The 18,977-nt window shown below is 43.3% G+C and overlaps 2 protein-coding genes across 2 annotated transcripts; one reads left to right on the top strand and one right to left on the bottom strand.

Moving 5' to 3' along the window:
* The first annotated feature begins 1,016 nt into the window (after positions 1–1,016).
* LOC120290308 lies at positions 1,017–1,786 on the top strand. The gene has a single exon (XM_039306239.1). It carries the CDS (start codon positions 1,255–1,257, stop codon positions 1,552–1,554), a length of 300 nt encoding a protein of 99 aa, XP_039162173.1. The 5' UTR covers positions 1,017–1,254; the 3' UTR covers positions 1,555–1,786.
* A 2,441-nt stretch (positions 1,787–4,227) lies between these two features.
* Positions 4,228–6,107, bottom strand: LOC104433673 (chlorophyll a-b binding protein 7, chloroplastic). Its single transcript, XM_010046506.3, has 5 exons — positions 5,955–6,107; positions 5,608–5,775; positions 5,436–5,473; positions 4,623–5,137; positions 4,228–4,512 (listed from the first exon to the last, which is right to left on the bottom strand). Exons 1-5 carry the CDS (start codon positions 6,008–6,010, stop codon positions 4,495–4,497), a joined length of 795 nt encoding a protein of 264 aa, XP_010044808.1. The 5' UTR covers positions 6,011–6,107; the 3' UTR covers positions 4,228–4,494.
* Between the last annotated feature and the right edge of the window lie 12,870 nt (positions 6,108–18,977).

Genomic DNA, 18,977 nt, shown 5'->3' with positions numbered 1-18,977 from the left:
ACCTAAAACAAGTATCCCGTTTTTTTCTTCCATGCCTTTTGGTCAAAGGTCCGACCCTTTCTTCCGTGGACGAAAAATCAACGATGTTATTTTTGTCACGCGGATCGAAAGCTATGTGTTTTTCAATAAGTGTGAAAAATAATGTTCAAATTGCCACAATGGTGCAAAATGCGTGCACTTTTATTTTTACACATGTTAAAGGTCGTGTTGAATTTATCAGGCTGATAGGATGCTGTGTTTTTTTTTTTTTTTCCCTTTCGTCTTCTTTTTCTGGGCACGTGGCCCACATAAAACCTAGAAATCATTGGCGTCGGAAAACCTTGCAAAATATCTACAAATTCTACTCCGCATGCAGGTCATCCGTGGCCGGGTGATTGGGCCTACAATGTGTCGGGCTTTCGTATAGGACCACAGCCACCTCCAAATCCTTTATCCTTCTCAAGACTTCATTTATTTTACGAAAGGTAAATATTTTGAAATTTACTTTTATTAAAAATGATTGCTATATTGCTGACAGAAAATCATCGATAAATAATTTTATGAAAATATTTTTCCAACCTTCAGTAAAATCTTCAGTAACCTTATCCACCCAAAACTCGTATGAAAGACCACGTGGACTGTTTTGATTTTTCCTCCTTCCACCAAAATAAAGACGCGGTAGTCATGGGCGAAGATCAAGACAATCCGCTCCCGGACAAAATAAATATTCAGGCCAAAAAGGATAGTGCTGCGAAACCCCCCCTCCATCCGGACCGTCCGTGGGGCGCTGCCAGCGACGCGATCCCGGCCGTCGACCAGCCGTCCCCTTTGACCACTCGTTTTACCCAACCTCACTGGCCTCCTGTGACCCATTCGAAAATACGCGGAGACCTTTCTAAATTCTAAAGCAGAATCTCGGAGAGATCCGGCACTCGCGAGGCAAGGCCCAATCACCGCCCACTCCCCAAAAAGAGAAAAATAAATAAATCTCGTTCCGAAGAAACGAAAACACGAATTATAGGAAAACAAAAACACTTCCACGGCAAGCCACCGGACGCTTTCACGCCTACGTGTGTGACCTCGCTACCACTTTCCATTTTCTCCCCCCTATAAATTATCAAAAGAAACCCTGGAAATTTTATTTTATTCATTAGAGCCACCCGAAAAGAGGAAAAGATAAAAAAAAATCTGTGCTTCCTCTTCTCTTGCAGCTCCACGCCTCTCTCTCTCGCCGGCTCTCGCCACCTCCACCATCCGGAGGATTCCGTCCGGGAGATGGGTCCGATCGTGCTGACTCAGCTGGCGACGGGCCTGAGCGTCTTGGCCGGGGCGGCGCTGGTCAAGTCGGTCATGGACCAGAAGCCCATGGCCGGCCCCTTCCCGCGGTGCCCGAGCTGCAACGGCACCGGCCGGGTCGCCTGCATGTGCTCGCGGTGGTCGGACGGTGACGTCGGGTGCCGGACCTGCGCCGGGTCGGGCCGGATGGGGTGCAGCAGCTGCGGGGGGACGGGCACGGGCCGGCCCCTCCCGGTCCAGCTCTCGGTGAGGCGCCCCAACACTCCTCCTCCGTATTAACCGGTCCGCGGGCGGCGGCTTCTGTGTAACTTTTTATATTTCTCTCTCTCTCGCTTTCCTTTTGGGAATTGAGTTATGTATTATAAATTGGGAAGATACTTGGAGGAAGGAGATGGGATGTGCTATTAGGATGTAATGGAATGAGAATACTGCAAATTCAGATTCTTATATGACGATGTTGATGATGATGGTGATATATTCTCAGTAACTAGCTAGGATCTTGTTAAACAGTTTTCCTCACGGTTTCAGATAAGTGCTGTCGATATCGTGTAGCTCTCTTCTAACTTTGAATGAATGCATCTCTTTGCCGATTTACAATAGCTTCAATGCTCAAAGGACGAAAGGAGAAATTTACGTGCGCGGAAGCTTTTCCTGCCGTTCAAATTGAAGGTGCTCGTGGAATTAATTAGAAAGAATGAAAAGGTTAATGGTGTGGATGGACGTAGTATTTTCCAAAACCAGCGACGGAACAAGATGTAAGATGTTCTGTCCAATTTGTCGACTTTTCCTGGCCACAGTGGAGGCTCAGTGGGGACGCTGCATTGCTAGATAAGGTCTTGCTCCTGGCAGTTCTGCTTCCCGGGCAATAGTTCTAACGTGTCCTAACATGTACCTAATCTCGTGTGCCGTGAGCCTAATTCAGGGATTCATATGCACATTAGATGCCCGTAGATCGGATTCTTGTAATAACTCACCGTGCGAATGTGAGGTAGTGCTGGTTTGGGGCCTCTAGCAGCAGCCGTGTAATGAAGGGTCATAGCTTGAGCGAGTGGTACAGAAAAATGTCACGGTTGGTGAATGTGGGAGGATTATGGGTTCATTGTGGCGGCAATGGCGACGGCAGTGGACTAGTGAAACCATGTTTCGATTTATCAAATTGGGAAATTAGACGCCATTAAAACGGGAGCCTCATGCAGTGGGCGGTACCTTTCATTTGAAGAAAGCCAGTCCCGTTGCTTATGAACAGATATAAGATAGTTTCAGGCCATCCAGCCTGTAGTGGGAGAGAGAGAGAGAGAGAGAGAGAGAGAGAGAGAGAGAGAGAGGGTTCTGAACCTGGGAAGTGGGAACGAAGAACTCCTTGGCTAACCCGACGTTGGGGAGATATGATAACATTTCACTGAGAACTTAAATGTGTCCCGGATCAATATTTTTCCATAATTTAATCCACTAATATCAAACCAACCTTAGCAGCAACCACTTACTATATTGTGGTCAGATCAATCCCAAAACAGTTTATATAGTTCTAAACGTAAGACATAGGAGAAAGACAACATCCACAAAAATGGTACGTCATAGTTCGTCTATAGTCATAGAGTGAGAGGTTCAACACATATACCAATATAGTGATCGTTCGCCGAGAAGTGTTTTCCCTTGCGAATATCTCTCATCAAAGTGGCAAATCTTCGGTTTTTTATTATGTGGACCAAGTTCTGTATAGTTTTAGAAAGGAAGTGACTAATTCTACCATATGGACAATAAAGTAAAGGATAAACAAGAGATAAAAGGCGCAATAAAAAAAGTAAATTTGCAATGTAGGGAAAAATATAGCCAAAAGACAAGTGTTACTGTGATTATTAATTTGTCAAAAGGTCCTTTACAACAATGTCGCTTTGACTATTTATAGCCAAGTTTACAATTAACCGCTCTTTAGCAGTTAATATCTTCAATTTCAAATTGCTCCTAGAGACTTTGGCACCGCGCCAATAACTGCATCACGTTATCCATAGTATGGTTGGTACCGAGCCTTTGAAACTACCCTCATTTTTATCCCTTTACTGCCGAGCGGTTATTGATTCCAAACCCTCGGTATCTCTAATAATCGACTACTTTCTTCCATACTGAGCCTAATGGGCTCTTCTTTTGTTCTGAGCCCAATAAGCCAATTTTTGGCACCAACAGTAATATATTATTACTACAAAGGTAAATTAACAAAAGGTGTAAGAAAATTCTACTCACTGCAAAAGAAATCGAGAGAGAATTTGAAGAAGGGTTGCAACATATATGACCGATGAACTTGTATATCTTGATCTCACGAACAACAAACTAGAATTTTCGCCAATTCCGACAAAGTTCCACCTTGAATTTGGATTGCCTCATCTCCGCTGAGCTGTCGCTCAATGCCTCTTTTTTGTTTTTTTCTTTTTGTGCGACCTATCCTTCCTTGTTCGCTCCCTTCCGGAAAAATACCGTGCTTACTCACATGGGACGAAGGCCCTTGCCACAAGGGTTGTCAGATCAAGTTTTCGGCCTAACTTTCCGGAATCCCTGTCAGTGCTCATGTGAAAAATGGAGCTACAGGAATTATAGATACGAATTACTAACTGAGGAGCTATTATATGTAGATTTTCTTCCAAGGGGTTAGAACCTTTCAATCCTGTGGCACGGGAGGGAATGAACTTATAGAAATATACGTTTGGAAAGTCCAGTGAATTTAGCTACGGTTTATGGTTATCAGTGACTATTTTCAACCATCAGTTAGTAATTTCCATCATATGCAGCTAGTATAGCAGCACCATGTATTAGTAACTGTGGTTGATGTCATGAGTCAGTCTTCTCCGGTAGGTTTTCAATTCCCATTGAAACAAGAATATGCATAGATTTAACTTCATGAAATCTTCGAAATATTGCAGACGGAGTCCATTTAATCTGTTGACAGGAACCTATATCATGTCCAAGAGCAAAGTGCAGCACCATGCGTAGGGAGTTTTCACTACCATCCAAGCATCAATGTCAAATCCTAACTTCATCAAAGAGGTATTTGTACATTGCACAGCCCTTCTATAGACTAGAGCAGGAGAGCCAGTACAAGTTCTCTTTCTCAATTACACAATCTTCCTTTACATAATCACACCTCTCTCATCCTCTCAATTCTTTGCAAAAGGATTTTAAATTCATCCGCCCAATTCAATCTCGATCCGTTATCTCTTGAGTTCTTCCTCACTTGGGTGTGAAAGCCTGCAATAACCCACCACCAGAGGTGTCAAAACAAGTATCATCATTTTTCCTAGCAAAGGTGCTAATGAAACGAGCAATCTAGGTATAGATTTGGGTGTAGCTGAGCTTACAGCAAAAACCGTAGCATGACCCGGATCAGCGAGGTGAGCAAAGAGGTTATCAATCGGGCCAGTGCCGGTGTAGATGTGTTGGAACCAAGCTCCCATAACAGCCAACATGGCCAGCCTCCCGTTCTTGATCTCCTTGGTCCTCAACTCCTTGATCTTCTCGGGCGAGCCGGAGCCCCACCCAAGTGGATCGAACCAGAGCCCGCCAGGGTACCCGACGTCGGTTCCTGTGAGCTTGTTGTTGGGGAAGATGGGGTCGGTGTTGACGCACCCGGGCTTGATGATGTCAGCCCATCTCCGGCCCTCGGCCCAGCCGATGAAAATGAGCTCAATGATGAAGAGGGTGGTGGTGTCGGTGAAGTACTCTTGCTCCCCGGCGGTGTACCACGAGGGAGTGTTGAGGATGCCAATCTTCGTGAGGAACTCAGGGATGAAAATGCCGGCGGCTCCGAGCATGGCCCATCTGCAGTGGACCAGCTCCGCTTGTTGGTTCCATCTCAAGCTCTCAGGATCAGACCCTGTCATCATTAGATCCATTTAGACATGAATTTTCCTAGTTAGAAATGGAAAATTGTCACAAGGTTCACATAAAGTTCACTAGGAAATTAAGTTCATGGACCATCGAGGAGGGTTCAAAACGCAACTGTGGAGGCATTTGCTCCTACTAAAGTTCCAATAATTGCTTAAGCTGTATAGTTTCTTTGAGGATCTCTACTACATGCACTGTCCATGGAAAAATTTCGTTTCACGGTAAGCTAGTCAATTAGATCCAAACTCGAATGCATGCCTTTAGATTGACACTGTTCTATGACTTACCGAGGCCAAGAGGATCGAAGCCGAAGTCTCCTGGGAGGCTGCACAGAGAGTGATTCAAAGCAGCAAATCAGACTTCTTGTTCAAACGTAAGTTGTGAAGTCAAACAATTATAAATTCAACAGAGAAGAGATACGGAACATGGCCATAAGTTAAGCACAACTAAGAAGCGAACCTGCCGTCGAGCCACGGAGGAGGAGTGCTTCCTGGGAACCAGAGGGGCCTATCAGGATCAGCCACCGCGCAGACGGTGGCCAATCTTCCGGCGGCTGCAGCCGGCGCGGTGTACTTGCTCACGCGCAACCTTTTGCCGGTCAGGAAGGAGGATCCATTCTTTTGGCCACTGAATTACGTGTAATGATCATTATTAGAAACTCCAAGATTCAAAGAAAAAAAAAAAAAGCTGTGATTTCAGCATTTCGAGCTCTCCAAACAATCATCTCCAATCACATGCAGATCATAACGAAAATTCATTACACAGGATCTTATGAGAACTCAAAAGCTAAGTGAAGAAGAGCTTGCCTCGGAGAGGAGATGGCCACGGCCGCAATGGCTGAGGAAGCGCACACCGAAGCCATTCTCTTTCGACTATTTCGCGAGAGGTGGAGAGGGGATTTGAAAATCCTAGGACATAGAAACCGAGTTAATGTATGATGCGCGGGGCTTATCTTGAAGGATAGGAGGTGCGGCCTCCGATTGGCTACTTCATCGTCACGTGGCCCGCAGAATCTATTAAGAGCACCTCCGCCTGCCACGTGGAGAATGCCGAGTGATTCCTCCGCTGGATATCTGGAGTTAGTGGCTCATGTTGGCAGATCGCGCGGATATATTGGCCAGTTGATGAGTTGGCAGTGAGATAATATGAGGAGCAAAAGAAGAAGAAAAGGAAAATATTACGAGGCAGACTGCTTTGCAGCTTGGCTGGAACTGCATGGAAAAATTCCTTTAGAATGCTATAGAGATGGATATATTACGGGTTTTAATCGATTTCAGCTAGGAAATGCTGCGTTGCGATTTTGATGGGATCAACCGAGGGATAAACCGCGAAGTCAAGCTAGACATCAAAATAATGTTCGTTAGAGAGCTTGGTTGGATACAAGATGTTGAAAGAAGATGCAAAGATAGTGAAGATAACGATTGAATTAGACGGTACCCATCTTCAAAATAGTTTGCCTCGGTTTCAGTTGATATCCATGGCAAACGACACTTACACATTAGACAATCTTTACCATGCTTGTATTCTTATTTCCAATGATAATTACATTCATGATTAAATGCATGGCCAGAGCCAAAAGTCGGTCATAAAGATTAGTTGATAACTTTTTAGTTAAGAGTTCAGGATAATAGTTTCTCATATCTCAGTAAACGTTTAGGATTTATTGGGTAATTTCTGGATAGTAATGGGATTGGATGATTGTGTCAACCCAATGAGGTTGGGAGGGCGCTTTGAGCAAGCCACCGAGACGTCGGCCATTGGGCTGCTTCTGACTTCATCTCAGGCCCATAGTCATGAAATTAGCCCAGAGTAATGGTCGGGCCTATTGTAAACAGGGTTGGGACTCGGACAACTTCTTCTTGGCCCATCGGACTCCAAGGTCAGCAATGCTCACATTATTGGGGTGGAAGTCGCTTTCCAAAACTACTAAAACATATGAAAACTAACCATTTTCCTTTAGAATGATTCTCATTAGTCAAAAGTTTCAGTGAAACAAACGCATCTCAAGTCATACAATTCCCCGGCAGAAACAGCAATTTTTATGTTGAGACTCAAACCGGGAGTGGCAGCCAAAAATCAGGAAAAAAGAGAAAACTACCAATGCTTTGAAGAATCTAAATCTACCGATGACATTTGGTTGGAGAAAAGTGTAGAGAGAGGAGGTATCCAAGTCGTGCAATGATATTGGGCATGTCGTGTAATTAATTCACACGTAACATGTTCACTTCTTTGTCGCTAAGTCAAAACCTATTGACGCGTTTTTACATATGAACAACACGGGAGTTGCGCCAACCATAATAGAACTAAAATCTCATTCGAAACGAGGTTGACCCCTTTCGCCTTGGCCTTTTTGACAGTCTCCAAATTTACCGAGAGCTTGCTACAGCCGAACGACGATAATTCAACCTCGTCATCCTTATCTTCATGCAAGGGTCCAGGAAATCATCACCGAGAGAGAAGCCGTTGCTTTCGAGTGGATAAAGACATGACCCACCACCACCACCACCTCTCTCTCTCGACCTAACAAGCAATCTAGACATATATTATAGATCCCTTACCAGGTGTAATAGCGAGAAGAGTTAATCATTTCTCCCTCACTCGTTTACTTTTGCGAAAGCACCACCGATCGAAAGAGAGATCGAGTTTGGCAAGTTTGCATTGCTGTCTGACTTTACCTTGAATCTAAAGCCCGAGTGTTCCCTCTCGATCCTCACAACATCCTGCCCCTACCCAAGGCTCCAACACGGAGCTTTTCGAGCTGATAGCGAAAATCTGATTAGCACTGCGTACTCGATGTGATGATTGATGTAGTTTTTTTTCCAAAACCTCAATGATCAATTTAGTTGTCAGCAGGAGTATAGCGACAGCACTTTCCTAAGACGAATTTGTAGAAGATAAGAGCGACGACTTTCTCCATGTAGGGTGATTCTTTTAATGCCCTTTCATCATCATGCGACGAAAATAGAGATGTGGTTTCCAGTTTGAAGGTACTTCCCGTAATTTCCTTTTTTTTCCCAAGCTCAAACTCATAAAGTATTTGAATAATTTTTTGAGCCCGTCGAGTCTGTAAAGAATGGATTAAGCGATCCGATCGACATCCATCAAGTATCGGGCTTTCGAAACGGGTCTCAAAACTAAATCCGTGCTCACGGTGGAATCATACGTAACAGCAACTGAAAGACCGTCGAGAACCCAACGTAAGACTAGCATCACAGGAGCTACAAACGTGAGGGAATGATTGTGAATCGCAATGATGCCGCTGCACATTTTTTTTCAACTCCTAGGTCTCGGTCCTATCTTTGCTTGGTCAACAAGTGAAGACCAAGAATCGTTCATCATTGCCTAGTGCTCGGCCTGCTTTGGTTGGGGTCAAAAAAAGCAGCGAACAAGCGCGCACAGCCGAACCGTGTGAACATCTCTTGCTGAATCTGAAAAGCACCATCTCTTTCAATCCCGCACTATTTAACCTTTTGTCTGTAGATTTACTAGATTGCGAGCTTTTACTCGTTAAACATGACCAAGCGCAATGATCGCGTCTGTCGTCATCGCTAATCAACGTGTGTTAGCCTAAATGGGTTTCGCTCATAGGAACGTGTACGGAATGGATCTCAGCGCTTGATGGAATCTCGACAATGCGACCGAGGGATAACTGTGTTCAGGATTCCTGGAGATGGAAGCAGGAAAAAGGGACTTTTGGTTCTTGGACTTTTGAGGCGGAGACCGTCGGTCGGCAATTCATCTATTCTAGTCCTAGTACATCACTGATGACCTTATCCTGACGATTGCAGCATTATAGAGAAAACAAGGAGAGAGAGAATTAGGCCCATGACCTACCTGGGCCTGAGCGAACTTACACAAGGATGGGACCAGATGCTTGACCTGGATATCAAACTTGTCCAGTAGTAATGTTGGAAGTTTGTCTTTATGTACCATAGTAACATGCGCGAATATATCACATGAAAAGATTTCGAACTCGACGGTCTATTATTGTTCATAGTTTAGAATGGCTATATATATAAAAAAAAAAGTATTTAATATTATGATGATATCATGCATTCCATTAACATGATATCATCCAACCAATTGTATCTCTTGAAATTTTATATTTTTGAAGAATTAGTGGTTATCAAGTCAGCAAGTTGAGATAGTGCGATCAGCAGAATGATGTTAGGTTAGAAAGACAAGTAAGGGTTGATTTTTGGTGAGTTACTGAGGCCGCGTTATTGAAACTCTATGAAAATTGTGCATTTTGCTCGATTCGAACAGTTAAAACAAGAGGTAAAGACAACTTATTGTATCTTCGATTTTGAAATCAAATGCAAGTATAATTAATCGCCGATGGATGTTCTTTTTATCTATTTTCCTTACATATGTCATGTCGACCGAATTAGGTAATTCTTTACATAGCCAGATAAGTTTTAAAGTCTGTTCACTCATCAATAATCCATGAGTGGATGTCGCCTCGCTACTTGCATTTTAGGGTTCTTTCCCATGCTCATGTCACATAAAGTTTCGACCAAGATAATTACTCCAACCTCCTTTTTTTACTAAGCATAGAAAGCGTGAGCCAATGAACTAACTTGACTCGTAAGCTATAATTATTAACGTCACACATGGGTAATGCGCCAAAATCCAGAGCCCACATGTCTTCAATACTTTCAGCTCTGTGTAAAAGCAAAAAAAAGGATCAGACGCCGCCTTGACGCCAAAACATAGTTTTCTACAAAACCGTGTGATGACGACGGCGATGATGATGGATGTCCATTGCTTACGACCCACTGCCTAAATCTTGACTCCTTCAGCTGCTCCAAGTTCCAGATGTATCGGCGTGTCAGTCGGTTTTTGAAGCCCGCCCCTCGTCATCATTGCATGCTTTGTCTCCATGTTTCCAAGCCCGTCCTTCTCACCTTCCCGCATCATTGCGGATCATCGTTATCCACATCAAAAACCCTTTCTCGCATATGGGAAATGGAACTGGACGAGAGAGGATCAACATCTCCTTCCGAAGAAAGAGTTAAAAAATAATGATGGCGGGCTCGGGGCATGCTAGATGTTCCGTCGGTCAGCGCTAACGAAACCGGGGTGGAGGAAGCCACGTTTGACCGAGGCACGCGCGAAGGGTAGATGAAACGGAGCTCTCAATCGCATGACGTGCTTGTGAGAAAATTGGTTGTTGATTCACTCAAGGCTTGCGGCCTGAGAATACGATCAGTGCGTTGATACGTGCATGATTCAACTAGCTCCGCCATTATACCCGCACACATGTAACAGGTGTAGTCCATGCGTCTTTACATGTGTCTTCAGCGTCGATATTCTATGCTTTTTGTTTGTAAGTGACATATGTGTGCTCTTATGTCGTCGGAGGGAATATTACCCCATCAGTCCCGAATAATTTTCAATTTTTCTAATTAAAATTTTAAATATTTGCGTGAAATTTCAACATGACTCTTCCAATTAATTTATGCTGAGAATCGTTGACAGAGTCTAGCCATCGGCTCTATTCTGCGTGTTATGCTGTCATATCAACGATTTTCAACGAAATTGATTTGGAAGCAATGATATTTTGGACAAAAATTTTAGGAATCAATTGACAAAATTGAAAACTTTAGGGTTGAATTAAAATTTGAATTTAGGACAAATTAAAAAATTTCCCATTTTAGGAGTGATGTGGATGTAGGGAGATGTGACGCTACTTCTAGTGAAATCAAAAAAGAGCCGTCAACTTTGAAGGCCAATTATCTTTCTTGAAAAGTCTTCTCTCATTGAATCATGTCATACTTTGCAGTTTGGACGCTTCTCAACACTCATCTATCTAGACAATAATTGATCAGCATAATCAAGCATCCCTCGGTCATTCCTATCTCTGTTGTGGATAATCTCAAATGAATTTTGCCAGAGTGGCTACTTTACGAGGATTTGGATCTTCTATAGAGCTACAGAGATTCAATCGGGTGTGATGATCCAAATTCAATTTTTTTAATGTACTTCTCGTCCATGCACTAACATTGTCTGATTTATTTCTTTCTAGAACAATGTGGGACCCTAACAAAATTTATGCCGACTCACTTATCTTTCCATTCAATAACTTTAGGAGCTCTAACTTGACATTTCAAAGTAAAGCAATCATCTGTTGAAAGGTCGAAGAGACTCAATTTGCCTGTGCTCCGACGTGCAGATAAATCCAAAACTCTTGCGTGATGATAATAATGATAGATTCATACGGTAGAAAGATTTAATTACAAGACCGAGGATCTCCCACATGAAGAGGCTAACTTGGTCCGTAATTATTCGAGACGCCTACTAGTACTATTATCTCCTATTTAAGTTTGATCTAAAATCACTAATCGGAACAGTGAAAGCGATATGTGACACTTTAACATGTGATGTCTTATGTGAGAAGTAGGGGTGAGCATCGGTTTAGGGTCAATCCTAGACCAACACTGGATTGGCCCAACCCTGCCAGTCCTAATCTGGCTCTCAGGGAGACTGGGTTGATCCTTGATACTAGGATTCTTGGACTAGCACTATGTGGGTTGGTCCTCGGTCTTAAGACTTAAGGTTGGTCCAACCCGAATCATCCTGAAGACAGACCCAAGACAGGGTTTTGTATATTATATATTTAATATATTATTTATAATTTTTCATATAGGGAAAACCCTAAAAGAAATGGCATCAACAATATTAAACAACTTCTTAGTGAGAAGTCCAAGTAATTTTATACTATTTTTTAATAACTTAGGTTTTTCATGTCTTTTACGTGTCAACAATCCTAATTTACAAAAGAGGAAAATGTTTTTGTGAGGAGTCATCACAGCGTCCAAAAGGACATAAAGAGCCCCTCAGAGCATCCTCCTCTATTACTCGTTCTCTTTTATCTTATATGTTCTCTTAGGGGGTGAATGATAATCATTTTGGCCAGAAACTGATTTCTGGAAGAGAAATAAATTTTTCTATTTTTATTTCTAGAAGAACTTCTAAGCAAAAATAATCGTTTGATAACGACATAAAATTTCTACTTTAAAAATAGAAATTCGTTTGATAACGAAAATTTTTTTCTTTCGGACTGACGGTGGACAGGGCGGCGGCGGCACAAATTTTTTTCCTTTTGAATGGTGGTGGACCGGAGGCGATGGCGGCGGTGGCGGCCGGCGACCGATGGCGGCCGGCAACCGACGAGCGGTGGTCAACGGTGATGGATGAAAGACCGGTTGACGAATGATGAGAATCATTTTTATTTCTTATTTTTGTTTCAAAATAGAAAAGTAAAAAATTTATATTTCGATTTCTATTCCAAACCTATTTACGGAACAATAATCTATTTCGAAATAGAAAAATGAAATAGGTTTATCAAACGGATTTCTATTCCGAAACAAGTGCGGAATAGAAAAATTGTTTCTGGAATAGAAATATGTGGTTGTCATGCACCCCTTTAGTCTTTAATTTGCCCAAAAAAATAATAATAATTTCTCTACTCATCACTCGACATTTGCCTTGCTTGCTTTTGATCACTCGCATCGCTTACCGCTCGATGCTCGCCCCACTCGATGCTCACCGCTCGCCTCTCTTAGCTTACCTTGCTCATCATCGAATCCATTGGGTCGATTTAGTCCTCAGTCGCCTTTTCAATGAGCACAAAAAATGAACTAGAAAAATTATTGGTTGTTCTTGGGTTGACTCTGGAATCGAACCGAACCTATTGGGTTGGTCTAGTCCTCGGTCCCAAACTCAATGGGGTCAGTCCTCGATTCCAAAAATTGATGATCAATACTATGTGGATTGGGTTTAGGGTTAGGAAGTGGATCGGCCTAACCTATAAGAAGTGAGACCGATGGCAAGACGTAAGAAAGCACGGACTTTCCGACAACATAAAAGCGGCGTTTTTCCCTCTCTACAGTATGAATGGCTCAATATGGTCTAAACTTGGTGGCCGTGTCTAGAGATTGGAAGTGCTTATGGATAAACTCGAAGAGCATTACCTTCGATGAGCTCGCAAAGACGTTGGTTCAACTTCACTTACCATGCACGTAAAGGCTGTCCCAAGACCGCCGGGCAAGAAGCAACCCTAAAAACCAATCCCTCATTTGGCTAGCTTTTCACGTTATGACCAAGTGAATGGACCATTTTATCTTTTTCTTCTTATTATTTTTTTAAAATCATCACTGAGTCTTTTTTTAAGTTCCAATGTTGGATAACTACGATTTGGTGCGAGGGTTGACGTCTCCAGCTCTATCCCGTAAGTCACGCTACTTTCGTTAAAAGACAAGAGCATGAAAGAAACTTTGACGAAAAATTATTGATAGGACCCTCGTTATAATGTTTGGTCTTTGCCTGACATGTGTTGCGCACACGTTAAATTCAAATAAATAGAACTGCGGGCGGAGCGGAGGATATCGACATGTCAAAAGTGCCTAGCGAGTATAAACTCCGAACCACTAAATTCATTTCATGTCAAAAATTCCCCTAGGATTAAGCACCAGGATAATAATTAGGAATTGGGACAGGTGAAGATGGTTACTGTCACATGAAAGTAAGTCTCGGTTGATTAGTTACTGTCGGCGGAACATTTATCCTGAAATTAACGTTATAAATCGATCAAAATATCCGTATCCATGATGATCGACATGGTAAACTTAAGAAAATGAAAATGAAAAAGTAGATATGCATGCGGATACTGTATTTGAAACTTGTCTCCTAATGTGAAGGAGCGAGGAAAGCAGTCAGAAAGTTGAAAGGTCAAACCAGCAGAACGAGAATATTACCAGAAGGTTATGATGGAACTTGGGATTTGAATAAGGAGCACCCAAACCCTAATCTGGTTCGACATTTTTGACCGAAGGCTGACTTCGGTCCACATATTGGGGGAGAAGTTTGAAACGTGTTTCTTTTCTCACGAGCACGACAAAACGCCCCGCGGGTCATATCTACAAGTCCCTAGTTTTCATTCCAAACGATCACCGATAAAAAGAAAAGGAAGAGAGAGAGCTGGTCTCGTGGAACGGAGGACACGACGTGTCTTGGCGATCACTCAAAGCATGGGGCCAAGCCACGTTCACGCCTTTCCTCTCACTGAGATTTTGCACAACGCCCGAAGAGAACTAATAATAAACTCAAGTGGGGAGACGGAATTGGACGTGTGTTTAGCACGTTAAGCAACGAGCAACAATCCTTACTTCCCTCTCCTATGGAATTTAATCTTGTAATTTGTAGCAAGCTTAAGATCTCACAAGTCCCAATTGCGTATACGCTTCGAGAAGACGACAAAGTAATGAGCGATGATTTCTACGCCAAAGTCTAGTTTTAGCTCCCATTTAGGTACCCGCACAGAATTAAAATACCTCGACAAGTTACAATTCGACCCGTAGTTTCAAGACTTCTAATTGATACACTGGCGGTCACAAACTACGATTCCATGACCAGTTGACTAAATTTTGTTCATTACTTCATGGATTTTGACGGGATGATTTTGACGGGATTTAGTTACTCGTGAACGAATATTTTCCAAACTTAGTTCTCATTCTGGCCGGGCATCGGTAGCAATTTTCTATGAAGACAATAGCTAGGATACTTGATATTATGTGGTACCAATCAGAAAGGATAGCACTTCCAGTTCGAAGCAGGATCTTCTTATCTACTACATCAGAACGGTGAGCCAATGACATGAAGGGAACAGAAAAGCTTGAAGAACGAGACAAGAGTTGTTAGGGAAGATGGCACATCGTGTTGTAGGCGGACACGGTTTTTGATACAGCACGAAGCTTTCTTTTGTTGAAATCCCGTGATCTTTAGTTGGAGCTATTCGCTGACCACGCACGCAATGCGTCAAACATGACGTGCATCCAATTGGCCGGTTTCACAAACGTTAAGCCCTCGTCGGCGATGTTTGTTGGAGAATACCTCATGAAGGTTGTCATATTCAAGATGCTAGAAGTGGTGGGATCGGACCTAGCAAAGAGTCCGGTTCATGTCAATGTCTCAGATTAACCTTTCCGTCCTTGAGATCTGCATCAGTCTTACGCCACAAGCGATGGCCCGGTTCAAGTAATAACGCATCCCTAGGAAGCACTGAAACTTTGTTCAGCCGGCGTGGAGAGAATTGGTTTTATCAATACATAGCGCCCGGGAAACGATCCCCGAGCACGCAAAAGCGAAGCCAAGAGAGAAGTTTCTTGTTCGCTTGCGTCTCACTCAACTCGTGCATGTTAGCTTCCACGCTCCTTACTTGCACTGGTTACGATACGAGGGCCGATGATCCAAACAGATGTGGCGAATGCTGCGTCAAGCAACATCCCTCTGAGTCAAATTCTCTAGTCAGGTCGGTCGCAATGCGTCCCGTAGTTCGTGTGTATCTGTCTTCCTGCGTCCGTAGGTATAAAAATGAAGAATGAGAATGAAGACCGGTCCATTTAATGTATCTGTCTCTCTAGCTCGGGGACGAGGTTGTCGCAGCCGCACGTTATAAACTCATTAAGTTATTAGAACGTATATTCAGTAAATTGCCATTTAAGGCATGCACATTATGCCAGTGGCCCTCTTCGAAATTAGAAAAGGATTGTACTTTTAGGCTTTCGAAACATCGACATGTGGGTTAAGCGACAGTGGTCGTACATACCACTTTGCCAAACCCTGCTTTTCTTATATTTTCCAGAACGTGTACGTGAGCGTCGGTGCGGCTTTTGCTCTAACCCTTTTCTTTTAAGTTTTCGAGTCGAATTAGACCATTCTCTATAGTTATGCGTGTAACATAATTATTGACTTTTGAAGAGGGTTTTATGGGATGTCTTGAATCCGAGCCAACATAGCTTCTCCTAAGTGTGACTTTCCGAATGTTCTCTAAGGCAATCTTCGTCTATTTCTAATGAAAATCCCTCACGTTTTTTTTTTTTTTTTCATTTGAGGGTTGTATTATTAACTTTTCTTCGTTCACGATTGAAAGAAATTTCCTCCGATCAGAGATGGACAGAAAAAACGTGTCCCTTTAGTCTACCACATTCCATAGAAAGCAACAGAGATGTTTAGTCCACATTCCTAATGCATTTTCATCATTACCACCAACACCGAAAATTATAAATTTAGCAGACGGTACACATAAGTTATCATGTGTTCAGAAATTATTTTGTATATGGTCACGTAATTATCATGTGGTAATAACATATGTATACATGACATGTCATCGGTAACTAAATAACTATTATGAATATCTCATCACTTTAAAAATAAAATTCTCTAAAGAACCAAAAATGTTCCGCCTGTTATTTCTTCACTTGCCATGGCCGTCCATCTAAACCCTAGCGCGATGCCGAATGAGGCACTCTCGAATTCTCTACGCTCATGCGAAAACCAGGAATTGCTCCGGCAATCGGTACGAACGAGATGAAATTTCTTTTGGAAGAGAATTGGCCGCCACAAACGCCAAGAGCCGAGCGAAGAGCTCGTACGGAGCGCCGTGGCGTGTGTGGTGCGCCAACTCGACACGAAAGGAGACAAGCGCATGGGAACAACTTCGTGCGTCAAAGGCCGATCGCAAAACTCCGCGACTTCGTACGTGCTCGACGGATCGCTGCTCAGGTTTACTTCCTTCGTGTCGTGCTCGAATGGAAGATAGCGCGAGTGGCGAGGTAAACGCGACACGATCCACCTAATTCGGGAAAAAGCAGGAAATTACTCCGCTCTTGTCTTGTTTCCTCGGAAAGTGACGGAATAGGCAGGCTAGTTTGGTGCCTTTCTAGTTCTATGCTAGTGGCGAATGAAGTGTCCGCTCGGTCTCTTGCATACGTCGGGCGTATAGGGACTTGGATTATTGGATTTGCATGGCACGCCGTGTGAGTAGGGATTAGCTGCTGCCCACGGGATGAAAGTGAAACCGATCGTGGCGCGAAAATGACGGGACGCGACTCTTTCGTTCCTTATCAATGGCTGAGGATAGGTCGGGGCGCCAATCAGTGTCGATGGACGGTTCCGGATTGATAAGGTTTAATTAGCATGCATGTGTTTAAAGAAGTCGGGTGTTCACGTTGTGAACAAGCCATAGACCGTAGCTGTTAGGGATGTAATGTTCGTGGGCGGTGAACTTAATTGACGACCCATATGCAATGACGGTGTTGGAATCGCATGTGCATGGCCAGGGCGGCTTAGCGCGATCCTCGTGCTGTGCCAGTCTGATTAGGCCAACGAGTGATTTGGGCCGCTTTTGAGGAATATCCCCTCTTGGTAGTCAGAAACGCATTTTTCTCTAGGGCTCGGTCCTTATCAACTTCATGGTCGTTTACGCATCTCTTTCAACGCAACTGTGAACGAGAATCTCTTGTCCTCCTCCTTCTCCGCTATAATTGCAAAGAACATGGGCAAGAACATGCACACATACCTATCTCTCCTCGTCACCAAATCGGTAGTTGAGTCTACACCGCATGTGACTCGATCGTCAGTAGACCACTCGCCCGAACAGTTTCCTTTTTCCAACGGCGCGATTGGGGCTCATCAGCACGTCCCCGCAAATCTCCATTTGAAGACTAAAGTCGATAGCCTAATTCTCAAATTGAGTTTTTTCCTTTTATATTCACCGAAGTTGATAGTCTATTGTTTACTTGTCTTGGAATATATCTTTGACGTGTGAGGGTTTTATCATAGTTTATTGCCTTTTAAAAGGGAGGGCGACCTAACCGAGATGAGCAGCCAATCCCGACAGAACTTAGGTCGCTCCCCGGTAATGAAATAATTTCATGCGCGAAATCGCTTTGGTCCAATCATTAGTCTCTTGCGCGCTTCGCTTTGGTACGCGTCCTGTGTTGCTATAGTTTCAGGATCGAGACGAAGACGATTGATTGGATCCGACTCGCTACCTACCGTTATGACCGTTTTCTGTTCATAGCAAAGGATCTTTCGAGCAGTCAAAGCAAGTGGGTCTCGTCTCGAATCCTCTCTGCGATCCTCTGGATCCGAAGAATTCGTGACACCTGATCGCTTAATCGAAACATCCCCTGTAACCGTGAAGTAATGCACTTCGTTTCGAATCCATGCGAGAATTAGATGTTCTCGTTGGTTTTCAACTAGGAACTTTGTGCGGACTCTGCTCTTGTACATCTAAAACCAGCCGCTGAGAAACTTCTAAATCGATGGAGTCCAGAGAGGAACAGCAACGTAGGGGATATCTTATGTTCTTACGCGGAATACGATGGGATGGTGGGCAGCTGTCCGGAATCTTCGAATCGAGTCCGAAACGGATCATGTCCGGGAGAGGGACCGAGGTTGAAAAACTAACCAAAGAATTTAACAAAGAAGGAAAAAGATTGCTGCATTTGTCATGCACCGCGCGAAATTTTTTCCCTTTTTTTAGTTTTCTCACGATTAGGACATTTATTTGTACATTGATAACTAATAATTAAATTAGATAATGGAATAGAAATAATTACCGAGTCGAAAATAATTCTTTCTAGACGTTTTCAAAAGGAAGAAAAGGTCCACCATAAGGAACGAAACGGAAGATAGAATCGGCAGGAGTTCGTTTTTGACTGGCATACCCGCTGGACCCCGGACTTGCTTCTATTTCGAAGCCATTTAGGGTTTCAGTTTTCCTCCTCTTGTCCTAACAACGGGACACCGCTGCCTAATTCGTGGAATTTATAAGTCAAGTTCGCCACCCAACTTTGTCAACCTTAGGAAAGAATAGATGTCGAATTAGTCAATAGTCAGCTCCTAAATTTCTATGAATTAGAGAAGAATCCAATCGCGACCATCAAATACTTGCCTTGCTGAGTTCCGGCCATACGGGGGGTCACCCTTCCGATACATACTATGGATGCAATATTGGCGTTTGATCAGGGGGCACGATATCC

The sequence above is a fragment of the Eucalyptus grandis genome, chromosome 2 (genome assembly GCF_016545825.1).
Source record: "Eucalyptus grandis isolate ANBG69807.140 chromosome 2, ASM1654582v1, whole genome shotgun sequence".
Classification (NCBI taxonomy): domain Eukaryota; kingdom Viridiplantae; phylum Streptophyta; class Magnoliopsida; order Myrtales; family Myrtaceae; genus Eucalyptus; species Eucalyptus grandis.
Note: the sequence above shows the minus strand (reverse complement) of the source record. Positions and strands in the feature narration are given on the sequence as shown.